The sequence below is a fragment of the Pleurodeles waltl genome, chromosome 5 (genome assembly GCF_031143425.1).
Source record: "Pleurodeles waltl isolate 20211129_DDA chromosome 5, aPleWal1.hap1.20221129, whole genome shotgun sequence".
Lineage (NCBI taxonomy): Eukaryota > Metazoa > Chordata > Amphibia > Caudata > Salamandridae > Pleurodeles > Pleurodeles waltl.
This window is the reverse complement of record NC_090444.1, coordinates 1,831,891,030-1,831,913,855: the sequence shown is the minus strand read 5'-3', so window position 1 is coordinate 1,831,913,855 and position 22,826 is coordinate 1,831,891,030. Positions and strand designations below refer to the sequence as shown.

At 47.2% G+C, this 22,826-nt stretch overlaps 1 protein-coding gene across 1 annotated transcript in view; it reads right to left on the bottom strand.

The window, feature by feature from the left end:
- The window catches only part of DNAH8 (dynein axonemal heavy chain 8), a 9,979,189-nt gene extending 9,956,683 nt beyond the window's left edge, over window positions 1–22,506 (bottom strand). Inside the window, exons 1-2 of the mRNA XM_069236651.1 lie at window positions 22,386–22,506; window positions 14,304–14,452 (exon numbers count right to left, since the gene is read on the bottom strand). Of these exons, the coding sequence (XP_069092752.1) occupies window positions 14,304–14,452; window positions 22,386–22,506 (270 nt within the window). The remainder of the gene's footprint in view (window positions 1–14,303; window positions 14,453–22,385) is intronic.
- Between the last annotated feature and the right edge of the window lie 320 nt (window positions 22,507–22,826).

Below are 22,826 nucleotides of genomic sequence, written 5' to 3'. Positions count from 1 at the left end.
TTCTGTGCCTTGGACGAGGTGACCTCGTCCAAGGCTACAGTTCCAGTGTGCCTTGGACGAGGTCACCTCGTCCAAGGCACAGGAACTGGGGGGGGGGCGCTAGCCCTTCCCCTTCCACCCCTGATCCCCCCGCCCCCGTGACGTCAGCGCGCGAGCGCGCGCTGATTAGTCACAGGGTCTCCCCCATCGTGCTGGAAGCTCTGCTTCCAGCGCGATTGAAAGAGAAATGCTCAGCATTTGGGCAAGGGTCGCTCCCAGGGGGGGGCATTTTTTTGGGAAGGCCTTTTCTGACCCCCCTGGGGGCAGATCGGCCTGTTATTAGGCCGATCTGCCCCCAGGGGGGCAGAAACCTCTAGGGCACCAGGGATCTTTTTTTTTTTTATATTTGTTTAGTTTTTAGTTTTTTTAGGTGGGGAGCGACCCCTTAGGCAAGGGTCGCTCCCCTAGGGGGCAAATTATATTTAGGCCATTTCTGCCCCCCTTGGGGGCAGATTGGCCTATTTTGATGAGGACAATCTGCCCCCAAGGGGGGCAGAAACCACTAGACACCAGGGAGTTTTTTTTTGTTTTCGTGAATTTCACGCAAGGGGAGCGACCCCTTAGGCAAGGGTCGCTCCCCTGGGGGGGGGGGGAATTATTTTGGGCCATTTCTGCCCCCCCGGGGGGTAGATCAGCCTATTTTGATTAGGCCGATCTGCCCCTAGGCACCGGGGATTTTTTGTTTTTTTTTGTTTTACAGATGGGGAGCGACCCCTTGGACAAGGGTCGCTCCCCTGGAGGGGAAAATTGTATTTAGGCCATTTTTTGCTACCCCAATCTGCCCCCAAGGGGGGCAGAAACCACTAGGCACCAGGGATTTTATTTTTGGCACCAATGTCACGCAGGGGGAGCGACCCCGTAGGCAAGGGTCACTCCGGGGGGGGCAGGGGTTGGGGAGGCAAATTTATTTTAGGCCATTTCTGCCCCCAGGGGGGTGCAGAAACCTCTAGGCACCAGGGCACATTTTTTTTTTTTTTTTTTTTAGAGATGGGGAGCGACCTATTAGCCAAGGGACGCTCCCCTGGGGGGCAAATTGTATTTAGACCATTTCTGCCCCCCTTATGGGCAGATTGGCCGATTTTAGGTCAGAAACCACTAGGCACCGGGGATTTGTTTTTTGGCGCCAATGTCACGCAGGGGGAGCTACCCCGTAGGCAAAGGTCGCTCCCGGGGGGGGGGGGGAATTTATTTTAGGCCATTTCTGCCCCCCTGTGGGGCCAGCTGAGCTAGAGGCCAAAATCCACAGGTAGGCACTTTGCAAAAAACACCTCTGTTTTCTGTGAAAAAATGTGTTGTGTTCACGTTGTGTTTTGGGCCATTTTCTTTTGTAGGCGCTAGGCCTACCCACAGAAGTGAGGTACCATTTTTATTGAGAGACTTAGGGGAACGCTGGGTGGAAGGTAATTTGTGGATCCTCTCAGATTCCAGAACTTTCTGTCACCGAAATGAGAGGAAAAAGTGTTTTTTGGGCCAAATTGTGATGTTTGCAAAGGATTCTGGGTAACAGAACCTGGTCAGAGCCCCACAAGTCACCCCATCTTGTATTCCCCTGGGTTTCTAGTTTTCAAAAATGTGCTGGTTTGCTAGGTTTCCCCAGGTGCCGGCTGAGCTACAGGCCAAAATCCACAGGTAGGCACTGTTTTCTATGAAAAAATGTGATGTGTCCACGTTGTGTTTTGGGCCATTTCCTTTTGTGGGCGCTAGTCCTACCCATACAAGTGAGGTATCATTTTTATCAGGAGACTTGGGGGAACCCTGGCTGGAAGGAAATTTGTGGCTCCTCTCTGATTCCAGAACTTTCTGTCACCAAAATGTGAGGAAAATGTGTTTTTTTTAGCCAAATTTTGAGGTTTGCAAAAGACTCTGGGTAACAGAGCCTGGTCAGAGCCCCACAAGTCACCCCATCTTGGATTCACCTAGGTCTCTAGTTTGCAAACATGCACAGGTTTGGTAGATTTCCCTAGGTGCCGGCTGAGCTAGAGGCCAAAATCTACAGGTAGGCACTTTGCAAAAAACACCTCTGTTTTCTTTAAAAAAATGTGATGTGTCCATGTTGCGTTTTGGGGCATTTCCTGACGCGGGCGCTAGGACTACCCACACAAGTGAGGTATCATTTTTATCGGGAGTCTTGGGGGAACGCTGGGTGGAAGGAAAATTGTGGTTCCTTTCTGCTTCCAGAACTTTCTGTCACCAAAATGTGAGGGAAATGTGTTTTTTTAGCCACATTTTGAGGTTTGCAAAGGATTCTGGGTAACAGAACCTGGTCAGAGCCCCACAAGTCACCCCATCTTGGATTCCCCTAGGTCTCTAGTTTTCAGAAATGCACAGGTTTGGTAGGTTTCCCTAGGTGGCGGCTGAGCTAGAGGCCAAAATCTACAGGTAGGCACTTTGCAAAAAAACCTCTGTTGTCTTTCAAAAAATGTGATGTGTGCACGTTGCGTTTTGGGGCATTTCCTGTCACGGGTGCTAGGCCTACCCACACAAGTGAGGTATCATTTTTATCGGGAGACTTGGGGGAACGCTGGGTGGAAGGAAATTTGTGGCTCCTCTCTGATTCCAGAACTTTCTGTCACCAAAATGTGAGGAAAATGTGTTTTTTTAGCCAAATTTTGAGGTTTGCAAAGGATTCTGGGTAACAAAACCTGGTCAGAGCCCCACAAGTCACCCCATCTTGGATTCCCCTAGGTCTCTAGTTTTCAGAAATGCACAGGTTTGGTAGGTTTCCCTAAGTGCCGGCTGAGCTAGAGGCCAAAATCTACAGGTAGGCACTTTGCAAAAAACACCTCTGTTTTCCTTCAAAAAATGTGATGTGTGCAAGTTGCGTTTTGGGGCATTTCCTGTCGCGGCGCTAGGCCTACCCACACAAGTGAGGTATAATTTTTATTGGGAGACTTGGGGGAACGCTGGGTGGAAGGAAATTTGTGGCTCCTCTCTGATTCCAGAACTTTCTGTCACCAAAATGTGAGGAAAATGTGTTTTTTTTAGCCAAATTTTGAGGTTTGCAAAGGATTCTGGGTAACAAAACCTGGTCAGAACCCCACAAGTCACCCCATCTTGGATTCCCCTAGGTCTCTAGTTTTCAGAAATGCACAGGTTTGGTAGGTTTCCCTAAGTGCCGGCTGAGCTAGAGGCCAAAATCTACAGGTAGGCACTTTGCAAAAAACACCTCTGTTTTCTTTAAAAAAATGTGATGTGTGCACATTGCGTTCTGGGGCATTTCCTGTTGCGGGAGCTAGGCCTACCCACACAAGTGTGGTATCATTTTTATCGGGAGACTTGGGGGAACGCTGGGTGGAAGGAAATTTGTGGCTCCTCTCTGATTCCAGAACTTTCTGTCACCAAAATGTGAGGAAAACGTGTTTTTTAAGCCAAATTTTGAGGTTTGCAAAGGATTCTGGGTAACAAAACCTGGTCAGAGCCCCACAAGTCACCCCATCTTGGATTCCCCTAGGTCTCTAGTTTTCAGAAATGCACAGGTTTGGTAGGTTTCCCTAGGTGCCAGCTGAGCTAGAGGCCAAAATCTACAGGTAGGCACTTTGCAAAAAACACCTGTTTTCTTTCGAAAAAATGTGATGTGTGCACGTTGCGTTTTGGGGCATTTCCTGTCGCGGGCGCTAGGCCTACCCACACAAGTGAGGTATCATTTTTATCGGGAGACTTGGAGGAACGCTGGGTGGAAGGAAATTTGTGGCTCCTCTCTGATTCTAGAACTTTCTGTCACCAAAATGTGAGGAAAATGTGTTTTTTTAGCCAAATTTTGAGGTTTGCAAAGGATTCTGTGTAACAAAACCCTGGGTAACAAAACCTGGTCAGAGCCCCACAAGTCACCCCCTTTTGGATTCCCCTAGGTCTCTAGTTTTAAAAAATGCATAGGTTTGGTAGGTTTCCCTAGGTGCCGGCTGAGCTAGAGGCCAAAATCTACAGGTAGGTACTTTGCAAAAAACACCTCTGTTTTCTTTAAAAAAATGTGATGTGTCCACGTTGAGTTTTGGGGCATTTCCTGTCGCGGCGCTAGGCCTACCCACACAAGTGAGGTATCATTTTTATCGGGAGACTTGGGGGAATGCTGGGTGGAAGGAAATTTGTGGCTCCTCTCTGATTCCAGAACTTTCTGTCACCAAAATGTGAGGAAAATGTGTTTTTTTTAGCCAAATTTTGAGGTTTGCAAAGGACTCTGGGTAACAGAGCCTGGTCAGAGCCCCACAAGTCACCCCATCTTGGATTCCCCTAGGTCTCTAGTTTTCAAACATGCACAGGTTTGGTAGGTTTCCCTAGGTGCCGGCTGAGCTAGAGGCCAAAATCTACAGGTAGGCACTTTGCAAAAAACACCTCTGTTTTCTTGAAAAAAATGTGATGTGTCCATGTTGCGTTTTGGGGCATTTCCTGTCGCGGGCGCTAGGCCTACCCACACAAGTGAGGAATCATTTTTATCGGGAGTCTTGGGGGAACGCTGGGTGGAAGGAAATTTGTGGTTCCTCTCTGCTTCCAGAACTTTCTGTCACCAAAATGTGAGGGAAATGTGTTTTTTTAGCCAAATTTTGAGGTTTGCAAAGGATTCTGGGTAACAGAACCTGGTCAGAGCCCCACAAGTCACCCCATCTTGGATTCCCCTAGGTCTCTAGTTTTCAGAAATGCACAGGTTTGGTAGGTTTCCCTAGGTGCCGGCTGAGCTAGAGGCCAAAATCTACAGGTAGGCACTTTGCAAAAAAAACTCTGTTTTCTTTCAAAAAATGTGATGTGTGCACATTGCGTTTTGGGGCATTTCCTGTCACGGGCGCTAGGCCTACCCACACAAGTGAGGTATCATTTTTATCCTGAGACTTGGGGGAACGCTGGGTGGAAGGAAATTAGGGGCTCCTCTCTGATTCCAGAACTTTCTCTCACCAAAATGTGAGGAAAATGTGTTTTTTTAGCCAAATTGTGAGATTTGCAAAGGATTCTGGGTAACAAAACCTGGTCAGAGCCCCACAAGTCACCCCATCTTGGATTCCCTTAGGTCTCTAGTTTTCAGAAATGCACAGGTTTGGTAGGTTTCCCTAAGTGCCGGCTGAGCTAGAGGCCAAAATCTACAGGTAGGCACTTTGCAAAAAACACCTCTGTTTTCCTTAAAAAAATGTGATGTGTGCACGTTGCGTTTTGGGGCATGTCCTGTTGCGGGCGCTAGGCCTACCCACACAAGTGAGGCATAATTTTTATCGGGAGACTTGGGGGAACGCTGGGTGGAAGGAAATTTGTGGCTCCTCTCTGATTCCAGAACTTTCTGTCACCAAAATGTGAGGAAAATGTGTTTTTTAGCCAAATTTTGAGGTTTGCAAAGGATTCTGGGTAACAAAACCTGGTCAGAGCCCCACAAGTCACCCCATCTTGGATTCCCCTAGATTTTTAGTTTTCAGAAATGCACAGGTTTGGTAGGTTTCCCTAGGTGCCGGCTGAGCTAGAGGCCAAAATCTACAGGTAGGCACTTTGCAAAAAACACCTGTTTTCTTTCAAAAAATGTGATGTGTGCACGTTGCGTTTTGGGGCATTTCCTGTCGCAGGCGCTAGGCCTACCCACACAAGTGAGGTATCATTTCTATCGGGAGGCTTGAAGGAACGCTGGGTGGAAGGAAATTTGTGGCTCCTCTCTGATTCCAGAACTTTCTGTCAACAAAATGTGAGGAAAATGTGTTTTTTTAGCCAAATTTTGAGGTTTGCAAAGTATTCTGTGTAACAAAACCCTGGGTAACAAAACCTGGTCAGAGCCCCACAAGTCACCCCCTCTTGGATTCCCCTAGGTCTCTAGTTTTCAAAAATGCATAGGTTTGGTAGGTTTCCCTAGGTGCCGGCTGAGCTAGAGGCCAAAATCTACAGGTAGGTACTTTGCAAAAAACACCTCTGTTTTCTTTAAAAAAATGTGATGTGTCCACGTTGCGTTTTGGGGCGTTTCCTGTCGCGGGTGCTAGGCCTACCCACACAAGTGAGGTATCATTTTTATCAGGAGACTTGGGGGAACATAGATTAGAAAAACAAGTGTTATTGCCTCTTGTCTTTCTCTACATTTTTTCCTTCCAAATATAAGAGAGTGTGTAAAAAAGACATCTATTTGAGAAATGCCCTGTAATTCACATGCTAGTATGGTCACCCCGGAATTCAGAGATGTGCAAATAACCACTGCTCCTCAACACCTTATCTTGTGCCCATTTTGGAAATACAAAGGTTTTCTTGATATCTATTTTTGACTCTTTATATTTCAGCAAATGAATTGCTGTATACCCGGTATAGAATGAAAACGCACTGCAGGGTGCAGCTTATTTATTGGCTCTGGGTACCTTGGGTTCTTGATGAACCTACAAGCCCTATATATCCCCGCAACCAGAGGAGTCCAGCAGATGTAACGGTATATTGCTTTCGAACATCTGACATTGCAGGAAAAAGTTACAGAGTAAAACGTAGAGAAAAATTGCTGTTTTTTTCACCTCAATTTCAATATTTTTCTTTTTCAGTTGTTATTTTCTGTAGGAAACCCTCGTAGGATCTACACAAATGACCCCTTGCTAAATTCAGAATTTTGTCTACTTTTCAGAAATGTTTAGGTTTCTGGGATCCAGCATTGGTTTCACACCCACTTCTGTCACTGACTGGAAGGAGGCTGAAAGCACAAAAAATTGTAAAAATGGGGTATGTCCCAGTAAAATGCCAAATTTGTGTTGAAAAATTGGGTTTTCTGATTCAAGTGTGCCTGTTCCTGAAAGCTGGGAAGCTGGTGATTTTAGCACCGCAAACCCTTTGTTGATGCCATTTTCAGGGAAAAAAACACAAGCCTTCATCTGCAGCCACTTTTTCCCATTTTTTTGAAAAAAAATGAAATTTTCACTGTATTTTGGCTAATTTCTTGGCCTCCTTCAGGGGAACCCACAAAGTCTGGGTACCTCTAAAATCCCGAGGATGTTGGAAAAAAAGGATGCAAATTTGGCTTGGCTAGCTTATGTGGACAAAAAGTTATGAGGGCCTAAGGGCAAACTGCCCCAAATAGCCAAAAAAAGGCCTGGCACAGGAGGGGGAAAAGGCCTGGCAGCGAAGGGGTTAACACACAAATGACTCAGCTTATGTACATTTGTCGTCACATAGGAAATAGTGAAAAACAATGATCTCAACAGAATTTATCAAAAGCACAAAGGTCCTTGAGAAATGAAGCTCTAGCAGAAAAATTTCAGACAGCTTGCCATTCATCATTAACAATGGTTAATTGATTTCCTTCCTTTTTCACAATGTCTGGTTACACTTTAAACAAACCTTTATTACCTAACCTTGACAACATAATGGGGAATTTGTAGTTTTTATAACTAATCTTATGAAAACACCAGTGCAGTGGCAGCTTCCTTACCGACTCTAAGACCCTGGTGACAGTTTACAACACTAGGGGCCATATGTATGAAAAAAAAATTAAGAAATCGCTATTTCTGAGTCGTAATTGGCCATGTAACAAAATTGCGATTCGGAATTACCGATTTCTTAAAAATCGCTATTTGTGGTTTGCGAGGCCCATTTACCGAATCGCAATTTGCGATTTTTTTGCGATTCGGTAAAAAATCGCAAATTGCGAAAAAGTTCGAGAATGCACACCTGGAGGAGCCTGATGACATCACCAGCAGGAAATGAGTCATCCCAGGCGCTCCTGTGCAAAGGAGAGGGTGGCAAGGAGACTTGCGGAGGCCAGGGGTGCAGGTGGCGGACCACCAACAGAAGCACCATTCACACCATTGGAGGACCTGGTGGAATCCACACTCCTCCCTGAAGCTGTGACTGGGGTCACAAACATCGACACCTCCGGCACACCGAGTACCAGCCAAGGTAAGTGCAATGATGTTTGGGAACCCAATATGTGTATGCACAAAAGCCCCTTAGGAATTAGCATGTAATGTGAAGCAGTGTGTGAAGTAGTCCAGTCCACATCTTAGAAGCAGCACAACAATGCATTATGGGAGTGGCAGTCCACAAACTAGTACAGACAGTAGCATAACAATGTAATGAAGTATAGTGACACCCAAGGTAACACAACACACACAACACCGTGTAGAGCAGTACCTGTACCTTTATTGCCATTTTCTGACAGATAATGTAACATACAGAACTGACATGCTGCATATTGTTGTTGCAGGTGGGCCAGGCCCAGCAGACAAAAAGTACATGTGTAGGAGAGACGGACACCCATCAGCCCTCGGATACCAACACCAGTGGGTCCCTCCACATGTCCACTCTCCGCCGCAGGCCCAGGGCACTACCACTGCCAAAGTTCAGCGGCGACTCTGATGAGCACTTGGAAGGGCCAAGCACACCATCAGCCCCAGACAGGCGCAGCCAGATTCTGGAGGGCAGGGGTCAGTGTAGGAAAGTACCATCTTGCCTGGCATGTTACCCCCATATTTCACTGTATATATGTTGTTTTAGTTGTATGTGTCACTGGGACCCTGCCAGCCAGGGCCCCAGTGCTCATAAGTGTGCCCTGTATGTGTTACCTGTGTTATGACTAACTGTCTCACTGAGGCTCTGCTATCCAGAACCTCAGTGGTTATGCTCTCTCATTTCTTTCCAAATTGTCACTAACAGGCTAGTGACCAATTTCACCAATTCACATTGGCATACTGGAACACCCTTATAATTCCCTAGTATATGGTACTGAGGTACCCAGGGTATTGGGGTTCCAGGAGATCCCTATGGGCTGCAGCATTTCTTTTGCCACCCATAGGGAGCTCTGACAATTCTTACACAGGCCTGCCACTGCAGCCTGAGTGAAATAACGTCCACGTTATTTCACAGCCATTTACCACTCCACTTAAGTAACTTATAAGTCACCTATATGTCTAACCTTTACCTGGTAAAGGTTGGGTGCTAAGTTACTCAGTGTGTGGGCACCCTGGCACTAGCCAAGGTGCCCCCACACTGTTCAGGGCATATTCCCCGGACTTTGTGAGTGCGGGGACACCATTACACGCGTGCACTATACATATGTCACGACATATGTATAGCGTCACAATGGTAACTCCGAACATGGCCATGTAACATGTCTAAGATCATGGAATTGTCACCCCAATGCCATTCTGGCATTGGGGAGACAATTCCATGATCCCCCAAGTCTCTAGCTCAGACCCGGGTACTGCCAAACTACCTTTCCTGGGGTTTCACTGCAGCTGCTGCTGCTGCTGCCAACCCCTCACACAGGTTTCTGCCCTCCTGGGGTCCAGCCAGGCTTGGCCCAGGAAGGCAGAACAAAGGACTTCCTCAGAGAGAGGGTGTTACACCCTCTCCCTTTGGAAAAAGGTGTTAGGGCTGGGGAGGAGTAGCCTCCCCCAGCCTCTGGAAATGCTTTCATGGGCACAGATGTTGCCCATTTCTGCATAAGCCAGTCTACACCGGTTCAGGGATCCCCCAGCCCTGCTCTGGCGCGAAACTGGACAAAGGAAAGGGGAGTGACCACTCCCCTGACCTGCACCTCCCCTGGGAGGTGCCCAGAGCTCCTCCAGTGTGCTCCAGACCTCTGCCATCTTGGAAACAGAGGTGCTGCTGGCACACTGGACTGCTCTGAGTGGCCAGTGCCAGCAGGTGACGTCAGAGACTCCTTCTGATAGGCTCCTCCAGGTGTTGCTAGCCTATCCTCTCTCCTAGGTAGCCAAACCTCCTTTTCTGGCTATTTAGGGTCTCTGCTTTGGGGAATTCTTTAGATAACGAATGCAAGAGCTCATCAGAGTTCCTCTGCATCTCTCTCTTCACCTTCTGTCACGGAATCGACTGCTGACTGCTCTGGGAGCCTGCAAAACTGCAACAAAGTAGCAAAGACGACTACTGCGACCTTGTAACGCTGATCCAGACGCCTTCTCGACTGTTTTCCTGGTGGTGTATGCTGTGGGGGTAGTCTGCCTCCTCTTTGCACTAGAAGCTCCGAAGAAATCTCCCGTGGGTCGACGGAATCTTCCCCCTGCAACCGCAGGCACCAAAAGACTGCATCACCGGTCCTCTGGGTCTCCTCTCAGCATGACGAGCGAGGTCCCTTGAACTCAGCAACTCTGTCCAAGTGACTCCCACAGTCCAGTGACTCTTCAGTCCAAGTTTGGTGGAGGTAAGTCCTTGCCTCCCCACGCTAAACTGCATTGCTGGATACCGCGTGATTTGCAGCTGTTCCGGCTCCTGTGCACTCTTCCAGGATTTCCTTTGTGCACAGCCAAGCCTGGGTCCCCGGCACTCTAACCTGCAGTGCACGACCTCATGAGTTGTCCTCCGGCGTCGTGGGACCTTCTTTTGTGACTTCGGGTTAGCCCCAGTTCACTCCACTTCATAGTGCCTGTTCCGGCACTTCTGCGGGTGCTGTTTGCTTCTGAGTGGGCTCTTTGTCTTGCTGGACGCCCCCTCTGTCTCCTCACGCAACTGGCGACATCCTGGTCCCTCCTGGGCCACAGCAGCATCCAAAAACCCTAACCGTGACCCTTGCAGCTAGCAAGGCTTGTTTGCGGTCTTTCTGCACGGAAACACCTCTGCAAGCTTCTTCACGACGTGGGACATCCATCCTCCAAAGGAGAAGTTTCTAGCCTTCTTCGTTCTTGCAGCACCCACAGCTTCTACCATCCGGTGGCAGCTTCTTTGCACCAACAGCTGGCATTTCCTGGGCATCTGCCCACTCGCGACTTGATCTTGACTCTTGGACTTGGTCCCCTTGTTCCACAGGTACTCTCGTCTGGAAATCCATTGTTGTTGCATTGCTGGTGTTTGTCTTCCTGGTACAATTCACCTATCACGACTTCTTTGCTCTCTGGGGAACTTAGGTGCACTTTGTACCCACTTTTCAGGGTCTTGGGGTGGGCTATTTTTCTAACCCTCACTGTTTTATTACAGTCCCAGTGACCCTCTATGAGCTCACATAGGTTTGGGGTCCATTTGTGGTTCGCATTCCACTTCTACAGTATATGGTTTGTGTTGCCCCTATCCCTAGGTGCTCCCATTGCATTCTATTGTGACTATACATTGCTTGCACTGTTTTCTATTGCTATTACTGCATATTTTGGTATTGTGTACATATATCTTGTGTATATTTGCTATCCTCATACTGAGGGTACTCACTGAGATACTTGGCATATTGTCATAAAAATAAAGTACCTTTATTTTTAGTATATCTGTGTATTGTGTTTTCTTATGATATTGTGCAGATGACACTAGTGGTACAGTAGGAGCTTCACACGTCTCCTAGTTCAGCCTAAGCTGCTCTGCTAAGCTACCTTTTCTATCAGCCTAAGCTGCTAGACACCCCTCTACACTAATAAGGGATACCTGGACCTGGTGCAAGGTGTAAGTACCCCTTGGTATCCACTACAAACCAGGCCAGCCTCCTACAGTCAGCCAGCACCACGCAGGATTGCAACAGAGTCCCAGCAACAACATCATGAGGCATGTGAGGGTTCGTCCTTATTCGGGGGCCTTGAGGCTGCTATGTTGCAGCAGCAGCGTCTGCACAATAAGCGGATCCTCAGTTTAGACTGGAACCTGTGAGTACACAACGGAAACATGATGGGCCTGCATCGCCAACTGGACGCACTAAATGGCAATATTTTACAGCTGCGTGAGGGACAGGTGCAGGCTTCAGAGGACACCAGGGACCTAACTAGTGCTGTCTGTGACCTCTGCCAGGAGCTGCGCCATGAAAGGGTTAGCCGGCGCAGACAGGAGCACAGATTCCGGACAATGTTTGGCAGCTACTGCAGGTCCTCCAACAGGATGGCTAATTCCACTGCACTAATCGCCCGTCGCGCAGTGGCGGCACAAGTGGAGGCTGCACATAGCAGCAGGGACGTTATCCAGGGACTAGTTCACATCACAAATGTGATTGAATACATAATGGGAAAAAGATCTGCCACTCCCAGTGAGGTAGCCTTGGGGGACACTGAGGACAGTTCAAGCCTCAGTAGTGTTGCCGTACCAGCAGCAGACACCAGACGGCGCAGTGCCAGGCACAGCACTGCCACTGAAGGTGGCAATCGAGGTGCCAGTGACTTAACTGGGCACCCAAGTGGTGTGCGTGGGAGAAGAAAGTGACTCTTGCCGCCATTACACTGCTGTTGCCACTATGAGGGAATAGTGCGTGACTCTGTTCATTACTTTATTTGCGTTTGTGACATCACCTGTTTCATTTATTTCTCAATCATTCATTACCTGACGTAAGGTAATAAATTTATATCACTACAGGTACAGTTGTCAGTGGATTTTTGTCATTCATACTCACGTCTGAAATGGTTGTGTGTGATGTCGGCACGCCTTTGCCTTCCCTCTGCTGCACTGGTCCTGTCTGCTGGCTGTAGAGGTGGTATGGGATTGTCATCCTCATCTGATTCAGTGTCACTGATTTCTATAGGTATGCCCCTGGTTGTAGCTATATTGTGCAAGATTGCACAAGTTGCCACTATCCTACATGTGGTCTCTGGATTGTACTGTAGTGCCCCTCCACTTTTGTGGAGGCAACGGAAGCGACTCTTCAGCAGTCCAAATGTGCGCTCCACCACGTTGCGGGTTGCCCTGTGTGCTGCATTGTATCTCTGTTCTGCTGGTGTTGTGGGATTGAGGTAGTGTGTCATCATGTAGCTGCGCACTGCGTATGCACTGTCTCCTGGAAGGGTCAGAGGGTTTGATGAGTAACTGAGCCATCTGACATGGGTTCGCCATCTATGCACCAGTGTACAGAGTGGCATTACCTAGTAGATATCCTTCACCAAACTCCCCAGCTAGCAGTCTTGTGTGAATGCCGCTGTGGCGAAAGATGTACGAATCATGTGTGCTCCCTGGGTACCTGGCCATGAGATCAGTTATGATATAGGAGGCATTCCATATCACCTGAATATTCATGGAATGTTGGTATTTACGGTTTCGGTACACATACTCTGTGGCTGATGGACAGATTGCCACATGTGTACCATCTATGGCACCTAGGACGTGGGGGAACTGTGCTATCTGGTAAAACTCTATTTTTGTCTGCTGTATTTCCTGTGGGGTGTGGGGGAATCTGATGTACTGTTGGAGTTTGCTTAGCATGGTGTTGATAAATGCATTGAAAAATCTGGAGAGGGTACTCTGTGAAACCCCTCCAGCTGCTGCTATGATCCCTTGATAGCTCCCTGAGGCAAGTAGGTGTAGGGAGCATAATACCTGCACATGGGTGGGTATGCTGTGAGTCCTTAGTGTTCTGCGCTGCAGTATGGGTTGTACCTCAGCTATCAGATCAAGTATCATGGCTGAGTTCAACCTATACCTCTCATATACTTCCTCCTCTGTCGGGTCAAAAAGGGTAATGCGCACTCTGAAAATGCGCTCCTGTCTCCTCCTCCCTCTCCTCAAACCTGCCAAGATCCTCATCCTCCTCGCCATGACGTAGAGTGCAGCCATTGTGGAAAAGAGTCTGGGGCATTCTGGGCCTCTTTATATAGGTTGCACCTGGTTACCACCTGGTTTCACTTAGTGGTATTTTGCATGTGCAAAATGCTATTCTGCGAAAAATCGCAAATTGCGATTTTTTGATGCATCTATTTGCGATTTGGATTTTGCGAATCGCATTTTGCGCCTCGCAATTTCCTTTTGGAAATGCCGAATCGCAAAATGCGACTCGCAAAACCAGGTCGCAACGCAAAAAATCTCAAATTTTGTGATTTCTTATTTTTGGTCTGCGAATGCCTTTCATGCATCGCAGACCATGTTTTTGCACTTGCAAACGGCCGATTTTTGCGATTCGCACCGTTTGGGAATGCAAAAACTTTTGATACATCTGGCCCTAAGTGAGATGAACACTTTCCTTTGGTGATCTTCTAACAGGAAGGAAAACATTCTACAGTCGAAGCCTTTCCTTAGGCACGTAATTCAGCTAACCTTTCCATGAACCCGGTTGCACTCAGCTAAATTAGATAATCATGTTTATCCCAAGAACAAGTTAATGTAAAGAATACAGAGAATAGAAAAATCAATCCTGAGAAGGGGGCTCTCTCTCATATGTTTAAAATGTTCTCATGGGGGTGGTGTTACACTTGACCAGCTTAGATTTTTCTAGCTGTTCCGAAATTTAATGAAGATCGAAGCATAGAAAATCAAACTATATCACCTAATTTGTCTTGTATCAAAGATTGTGAGAAAGGAAGAAATCAGGAGAGGTTTCGGAAGAGTATGGAATTTCAAAGAGATTAGGCTTGAACATTTTAGCACTTTCTATAACAAGCAGAAAACATTAATACAATTATTACAGTTTTTTATTCATATATTACCTCGTGTATATTTTTGGCAGTCAAAGGCACATCATTTTTGCAGCGCACAAAAAATAAACAAAGGCCTTTGAACTTGTCAGAAATGTTGCCTACGAAAAGCGTCATAACATTTTGTCCTTTAGCTGTGCCCACTGGTGTACGGCCAGTCTCTGAAAAATATAATAAAATACACTTTTTATTTTCTTAACATGCATGGGTTTCACACAAATTTCTTCAATTTGCATTTAAAAAACATGTGAATAGAAATAAGGATAAGTTACTTACCTGTAAATCCTAGTTCTCTTCCAGGGATATTCTCATCAAAGTCATAAACACTGAATATTCCCGCTCACGTGCGGGGACCCTGGAGCATATATATACACACATGTATATGTATCAAATGTATATGAAAAGTAATATTCTAGTAGAGAATTTTAATACACATATATTATATACATGTGTAAGCAATAATGCAGTCTATGTTGAGAAACAGGCTAAACATGCTTTATTTTTTGTGAAGTTTTTTTTTTTTTTATTAATTAAACTTTTCAATTAAAGGTAAAACCTTTCTGCAATCAAAGAAGGGAACATAGAAAGTATAAACAATTCACTGTAAAAGAAAAAACTACATTGAAAATAAAGGAGCATTATTAGCCAATAGGCTGCATACAGACACAGCAGAACCAAAAAAACTGGCACCGTGCCTTTAAGGCCCTGAGCACCTCCAGTATCCCACCATACCTCAGAGGTGAGAGTGAGGTGACAGTTGGTTCACAGTTAGGTAAGAACTTTTTACGATGATAAGAAGAAATAGATTATACAAATGAGTACTGCTGTACCTCTAACGTCACGTCCAGGAAGGAGGTTGGGTTGTTTATGACTTTGATGAGGATACCCCTGGAAGAGAACTAGGATTTACAGGTAAGTAACTTATCCTTCTCTTCCAGGGGATCCTCATCAATAGTCATAAACACTGAATAGATTAGCAAGCCCATCCCATACCCCTGCGGACAGAGTAGTAGAAGTACAAGCAGTATATTTGTCTTAGTTAAATAAACTCCTTGAAGAAGCCTGACCCACCTGAGTGTCTGTCTTAGCATCTGAATTCAGATAGTAATGCCTTGTAAAAGTATGCACCGATTTCCATGTTGCAGCCTTGCAAATTTCAGAGATGGGTACATTCTTGAGCAGGGCTGTCGGCTGCCGCCATGCCTCTTGTAGAATGAGCTTTAGGCTTGGCAGCCAATTGTTTGTTAGACAATTGTATGCAATCAGAATACATGAGACTATCGACCTAAAAATAGTCTGTTTTGAGGCCACCCTGCCTGTTCTCATGTGACCGTAGTTTACAAATAAATGATCAGATTGTCTGATATCCTAGTGTTATCGAGATAAAAAACATTTTTAACTTGTTTATTTATCGAGATAAAATTTTAACACTCTCTTCAAGTCCAGGGAGTGCAATGTTCTCTCTGCCGGTGTAGAAGGTTTAGGAAAAAATGTTGGAAGAGATATGGTCTGATTAATATGGAAGTCAGAAACCACCTTAGGTAAGAACCTGGGATGGGTCCGTAAAACTACCTTGTTATCATGAAAAATTGTATAGGGTTCTTTTGAACAAAGAGCCTGAGTTTCACTGACCCTTCTAGCTGAAGTAATGGCAACAAGAAAAGCTGTCTTCCAAGTAGGGTGTTGCAAATAAGCTTTGTGTATGTGTAGGAGGCTGGCCTGGCTTGTAGTGGGTACCAAGGGGTACTTACACTCTGTACCAGGTCAAATTATCCCTTATTAGTGTAGAAGAGGTGTTTCTAGCAGCTTAGGCTGATAGAAGTAGCTATAGCAGAGCAGCTTAGGCTGAACTAGGAGACATGAAAAGCTCCTACTATACCACTGGTGTCTTATGCACAATATCATAAGAAAACACAAAAAGGTACTTTATTTTTATGACAATATGCCAAAAGTATCTCAGTGAGTACCTTCAGTATGAGGATGCCAAATATACACAAGATATATGTACACAATACCAAAAATATGCAGTAATAGCAAAAGGAAGTAATGCAAGCAGTGTAAAGTTACAATAGATTGCAGTACGAGCACATAGGTATAGGGGCAACACAAACCATATACTCCAAAAGTGGAATGCGAACCACGAATGGACCCCAAACCTATGTGAGCTTGTAGAGGGTCGCTGGGACTGTAAGAAAACAGTGAGGGTTAGAAAAATAGCCCACCCCAAGACCCTGTAAGGTAGGTGTAATGTGCACCTACAACCCCCAGAGAGCACAGAAGTCGTGGTAGGGGTATTCTGCAAGGAAAACCAACACCAGCAAAGCAGCAACAGTGGATTTCCGGACCTGAGTACCTGTAAGACAAGGGGACCAAGTCCAAGAGTCGCGACAGTGTCGAGAGTGGGCAGATGCCCAGGAAATGCCAGCTGAGGGTGCAAGGAAGCTGCCACCGGATGGAAGAAGCTTGGTGTTTTGCAAGAACGAAGAGGACTAGGAACTTCCTCTTTGGAGGATGGATATCCCACGTCGTGAAGAAGCTTGCAGAAGTGTTCCCACGCAGAACGACCGCAAACAAGCCTTGCTAGCTGTGAGGGTCGCAGTTAGGGTTTTTGGATGCTGCTGTGGCCCAGGAGGGACCAGGATGTCGCCACTTGGATGAGGAGACAGAGGGAGCGCCCAGCAAATCAGGGAGCCCTCACAGAAGCAGGCAGCACCGGAACAGGCACTTAGAAGAGGAGTGAACTGGAGTCCACACAAAGTCAGAAAAGGGAGTCCCACAACGCCGGAGGACAACTCAGAAGGTTGTGCACTGCAGGTTAGAGTGTCGGGACCCAGGCTTGGCTGTGCACGAAGGAAATCCTGGAAGAGTGCACAGGAGCCGGAGCAGCTGCAAATCACGCAGTACCCAGCAATGCAGTCTAGAGTGGGGAGGCAAGGACTTACCTCCACCAAACTTGGACTGAAGAGTCACTGGACTGTAGGAGTCACTTGGACAGAGTTGCTGAGTTCCAGGGACTACGCTCGTCGTGCTGAGAGGGGACCCAGAGGACCAGTGATGCAGTCTTTTGTTGCCTGCGGTTGCAGGGGGAAGATTCCGTCAACCCACGGGAGATTTCTTTAGAGCTCCTGGTGCAAGAAGGAGGCAGGCTACCCCCAGAGCATGCACCACCAGGAAAAAGGCGAGAAAGCCGGCAGGATGAAGTGATACAAGGTTGCAGTAGTCGTCTTTGCTACTTTGTTGAGGTTTTGCAGGCGTCCTGAGCAGTCAGCGGTCGATCCTTTGGCAGAAGGTGAAGAGGGAGATGCAGAGGAACTCTGGTGAGCTCTTGCGTTCGGTATCTGAAGAATTCCTCAAAGCAGAGACCCTAAATAGCCAGAAAATGAGGTTTGGCTACCTAGGAAGGAGGATAGGCTAGTAAGAAAGGTAAGAGCCTATCAGAAGGAGTCTCTGACGTCACCTGCATGCCCTGGCCACTCAGAACAGTCCAGTGTGCCAGCACACCTCTGAATCCAAGATGGCAGTGGTCTGGGGCACGCTGGAGAGCTCTGGGCACCTCCCCTGGGAGGTGCAGGTCAGGGGAGTGGTCACTCCCCTTTCCTTTGTCCAGTTTCGTGCCAGAGCAGGGCTGAGGGATCCCTGAACCGGTGTAGACTGGCTTATGCAGAGATGGGCACCATCTGTGCCCATCAAAGCATTTCCAGAGGCTGGGGGAGGCTACTCCTCCCCAGCCCTGACACCTTTTTCCAAAGGGAGAGGGTGTAACACCCTCTCTCTGAGGAAGTCCTTTGTTCTGCCTTCCTGGGCCAGGCCTGGCTGGACCCCAGGGGGGCAGAAACCTGTCTGAGGGGTTGGCAGCAGCAGCAGCTGCAGTGAAACCCCAGGAAAGGCAGTTTGGCAGTACCCGGGTTCTGTGCTCGAGACCCGGGGATCATGGAATTGTCTCCCCAATGCCAGAATGGCATTGGGGTGACAATTCCATGATCTTAGACATGTTACATGGCCATGTTCGGAGTTACCATAGTGACCTATGTATAGTGCACGTGTGTAATGGTGTCCCCGCACTCACAAAGTCTGGGGAATTTGCCCTGAACAATGTTGGGGCACCTTGGCTAGTGCCAGGGTGCCCACACACTAAGTAACTTTGCACCCAACCTTCACCAGGTGAAGGTTAGACATATAGGTGACTTATAAGTTACTTAAGTGCAGTGGTAAATGGCTGTGAAATAACGTGCACGTTATTTCACTCAGGCTGCACTGGCAGGCCTGTGTAAGAATTGTCAGATCTCTCTATGGGTGGCAAAAGAAATGCTGCAGTCCATAGGGATCTCCTGGAACCCCAATACCCTGGGTACCTCAGTACCATATACTAGGGAATTATAAGGGTGTTCCAGTATGCCAATGTGAATTGGTGAAATTGGTCACTAGCCTGTTAGTGACAATTTGGAAAGCAGAGAGAGCATAACCACTGAGGTTCTGGTTAGCAGAGCCTCAGTGAGACAGTTAGTCATCACACAGGGAACACATACAGGGCACACTTATAAGCACTGGGGCCCTGCCTAGACTAAAACAACATATATACAGTGAAATATGGGGGTAACATGCCAGGCAAGATGGTACTTTCCTACGGTATGGCCTCAAAGGGAGCGGCCATAAGTCTAGACAAGACCACATTCAACTCCCATGGAGGTGAATGTGTACGAACTGGTGGAAAAACTTTTTTCAAGCCCTCTAGAAAATCCCTAACCACTGGCATAAATGGGTAAAGTATGACTTTTGTGAGGGAGATTCATGATAAGCCATAACGGCAGACAAATGTACCTTAATTTGCAGCCCTGACTTCGCAAGGAAAACTGCAGCCCTGACTTCGCAAGGTGAAGGAGGTAGGGTGGAATAACCTCCTCTTGAGCCAGGATAGGATTGCAATCATTCTGGACGCACCACATGCAGAATCTCTTCCATTTGAATGCATAAGAGCGGCATGTTGAGGGTCTTTTGAACTCCTTTAAAATATCCATGCATTCTTGTGAGAGGCCTAGATGGCCATACTGCAGGAATTCAGGAGCCATGTGGTCAAGCTCCACGAGGGAAGTTTGGGATTCAGAACTTTACCCTCTAATCTGCAGAGAAGATCCGGTCTGCACGGCAGCCTCTTGTGAGGTTTTTCTGACAACTGGAGGAGATCCGTGTTCCACCATTGGCGGGGCTATTCCGGGGCTATTAGTATCATCATGGTTTTGGACCTGTAGAGTTTGTTGATCACTCTGGGAATTAGGGGAATGGGTGGAAAAGCGTAGAGAAATGTCTCTGAGCAATCTATCAACAGGGCATTCCCCTTTGTTCCTGGTCGGTAAAACCTGGAGGCGAAATCTCTGCATTTTTTGATATTTTCATTGTCAAACAGGTCTAGTTGAGGATACTCCCATTGTCGAAAAATGTCTGTTACGACGTCGTCGTGAAGCACCCAGTCGTGCAAGTCTGAGAGATTTCAACTGAGGGAATCCGCTTTTGTGTTTTGGTCCCCCGGAAGGTGAACCGCTGTGATTGACAGCCTCCTTGCCAGTGGCCAATGCCAGATGGCTTGTGACTCTCAAGATAGAGGGCGAGATCGAGTTCCCCCTGTTTGTTCAAATAGTACATTGTGGTCATGTTGTCTTTTTGGCCTAAAATGTAGTTGCCCTTGATGGATGAGTAAAAAGACTTGAGAGCTAGATGAACCGCCCTCAGTTCCAGCAGACTGATGTGGTATTGCCACTCTTTGTCCGACCACAGACCTTAAGCTTGGAGAGAGCAAATGTGGGCTCCCCAGCCCTGTAGCAATGCATCCGTTACAAGGGCCTCAGTAGGAGTGCTCTGATGAAAAGGAACCCCTACTAACAGATGTTGTTGGCGAGTCCACCACTGTAGTGAGGTTTTCGCCACAGCTGAGAGGCTTATTCTGTCTTCCCATCTGGCTGTAAGTTGGCTCAACTGACCTTCCAGGTTTTCCTGAAGAGGTCTCATGTGTAATCTGGCATTGGGAACAATGAAAATGCAGGAGTCCATGGAACCCAGTAGCGAAGCTATTTGTCTGACTGTAGGTCATATAGTGTGAAGAATGCTGTGACACTTCTGCGCTATTGATAATAGTCTCTCCTCCGAAGGATTCACTCTTTCTAGATTTGTGTCCAGCGTTGCTCCTAGGTAGTGAAGCCTCTGGGTTGGAATTAGTATGGACTTTTGTAGATTGACCTGTAGACCTAGGGTGTTGAGGGTGTCCAAAATGATTTTGAGGTGGTGCAAGGTTTGGTCTGAAGTACTGCCTTTCAGTAACCAATCTTCAAGGTACGGGTAAATAAAGATCTTTTTCTTCCTCAAGTGTGCTGCTATTGTTGCTACAGATTTGGAAAATGTTCGAGGGGCTGATTTTAGCCCGAAGGGTAGTACCCTGAATTGGTAATGTTGGGATGCAAGTACGAAGCAAAGGAATTTGCGGTGTTTCGCTGTCACCGGGATGTAAAAATAGGCATCCTGTAGATCTATGTAATACATCCAGTCTCCTCGATGGAGCTGAGGAAAAATCTAATGAAGGGACAGTATTCTGAATTTTTCTTTTCAAATGTACTTGTTCAGATGTCTTAGATCCAAAATAGGTCTGAAAACCCTGTCTGGACCTTTCTTTTGTACTAAGAAATAGCGGGAGTACACTCCTCCTCCTCTCTGTGAAGGTGGAACTTTTTCTATAGCTCATTTTTGCAGTAGAATGAGAACCTCTTTCTGCAGGAGAGACTGGTGATGACAATTTGTTTTTGTTGGTTGCACTAGAGGAGGGGGCGACTTGAAACGTAGAAACTAGCCATTCTCGACAATATTTAGCACCCATTAGTCCTTTGTTATGGAGTGCCACTCGTTTACATAGTATGCAATACTTCCCCCCACTGGAGTGGTTGACAGGATCAGGGGAAGCAAATCCTCATTGTTTACCAGAGGTTTTGGAGGCAGACTGATTTTGTCTACTCGACCTATGTTCCCTTGTTGTCTTTCGGGACTGGTAGAACGGTCATCCTTGTCTTTGCTGTTGCCTTTGGCGACAATAAGGGGTTTGAACCCTCTGCTGGTATGGACGCCTACCTGCACTGATCACCTGATTGGCTACTAGGCCTCATTCCTGTAGGATTTCTTGGAAATCCTGCCTGTCTTCTCTTGGCAGTTTGTCTACGAACCTGTTTAGAGAGTCCCACAAAGAACGGTCGTATCTTCCTAAAAGTGCAGAGGCACTAGATACCTTCATAAAGGATGCCGAGGTACCACACATCTTTCTACCCAACAAATCCAGATGCTTGCTCTCCTTATCTGGAGGGACCGTTGATGAGGATGCCACTGAATGGGTCTTTTGGGCTGCAGCTAAAATAACAGAATCCGGTGGAGGATCAGCTCTAAGAAATAAAGGATCCTGGTCTGGAGTCTTTTTTTGCTTTAGTGTTCTAGCAGGAGCTGCATGCAGGCTTCCTGGTGTCAGGAAGGTATCCATGGCTGGCTGCAGAAGACCAGGAACTAACGTTAAAAGCTGTCTCGAAGAGCAGCGATGGTGCAGTGTTTGGAAAATTACCGACGATGACGCTGTAGGTTCCGGAAGGTCTATATTGAGTTTTTGGGCTCCTCTAACCAACACCTCATTAAAAGTGTTTATGTCGTCCACTGGAGACACTCTTGCTGGAGGAGTATTTGTTAGTGTGGGCGAATAATCTCTGATAGACGATGTAGAAGCTGTGGACCATGAAGAAGGTCTGTGCCTCTGGTGACGGGCTCTAGAGGCCCGGGATCTTGACCTTCGCCTGGATGCCTATGGCCAGTTACTCCTGGTACGTTACCGAGAAGGACTGAGCTGTCGTTGTGGATCGGGCCATTCGGAAGATGGTACTGTCACCCGCTTGGCTGGAGGTGTTAGGGATGGTGTTCTTGGAAAAGAAGCCGAGGGTGAATATAACCGAGTGTATTGTGAGTCCGGAGACTGATGGTCCGGAGTCTTGTTAAGGCTTTCTAACCACCTCGGTGACAGATTTATGGGAGAGAGCTGTCCATGTGATGAGGCCCTCGAGGATGCTACTGATGACCTACTCGGTATAGTCACAACCGGGTCGTGAGGTAGCAATGCCATCTCAGTAGGCGAACTTTGTCCTGTTGCCGTCTTTGGTCGACCTTGAGGAGAGCTGGAACGGTGAGAAGCTCTTTTCGACATTACCGGCAAAAGTGAGGAGTCTCTTGACGTCGAACAACGATGTAATGTCGTCGACAGAGACCGTTCAAACTTTGACGCCGAATGTGATAGTCCTGACATCGCTAGTCTCAATGTCGAACACCTCAACGGCGAATGGTGGCCCAAAGGGGGAGTGTGTCTTGACGTTGAACACCCCAACGTTGAGTGATGGCCCAACGGGGGAGTGTGTCTTGACATTGAACGGCGCCTTGTCTTCGACATTGAGTGTTTCATCGTCAAAGGGTCTGGGCGTGCCCTTGACGGAGTATCAGCACGCCTGTGCTTGCTCGACGTCGAGCGGT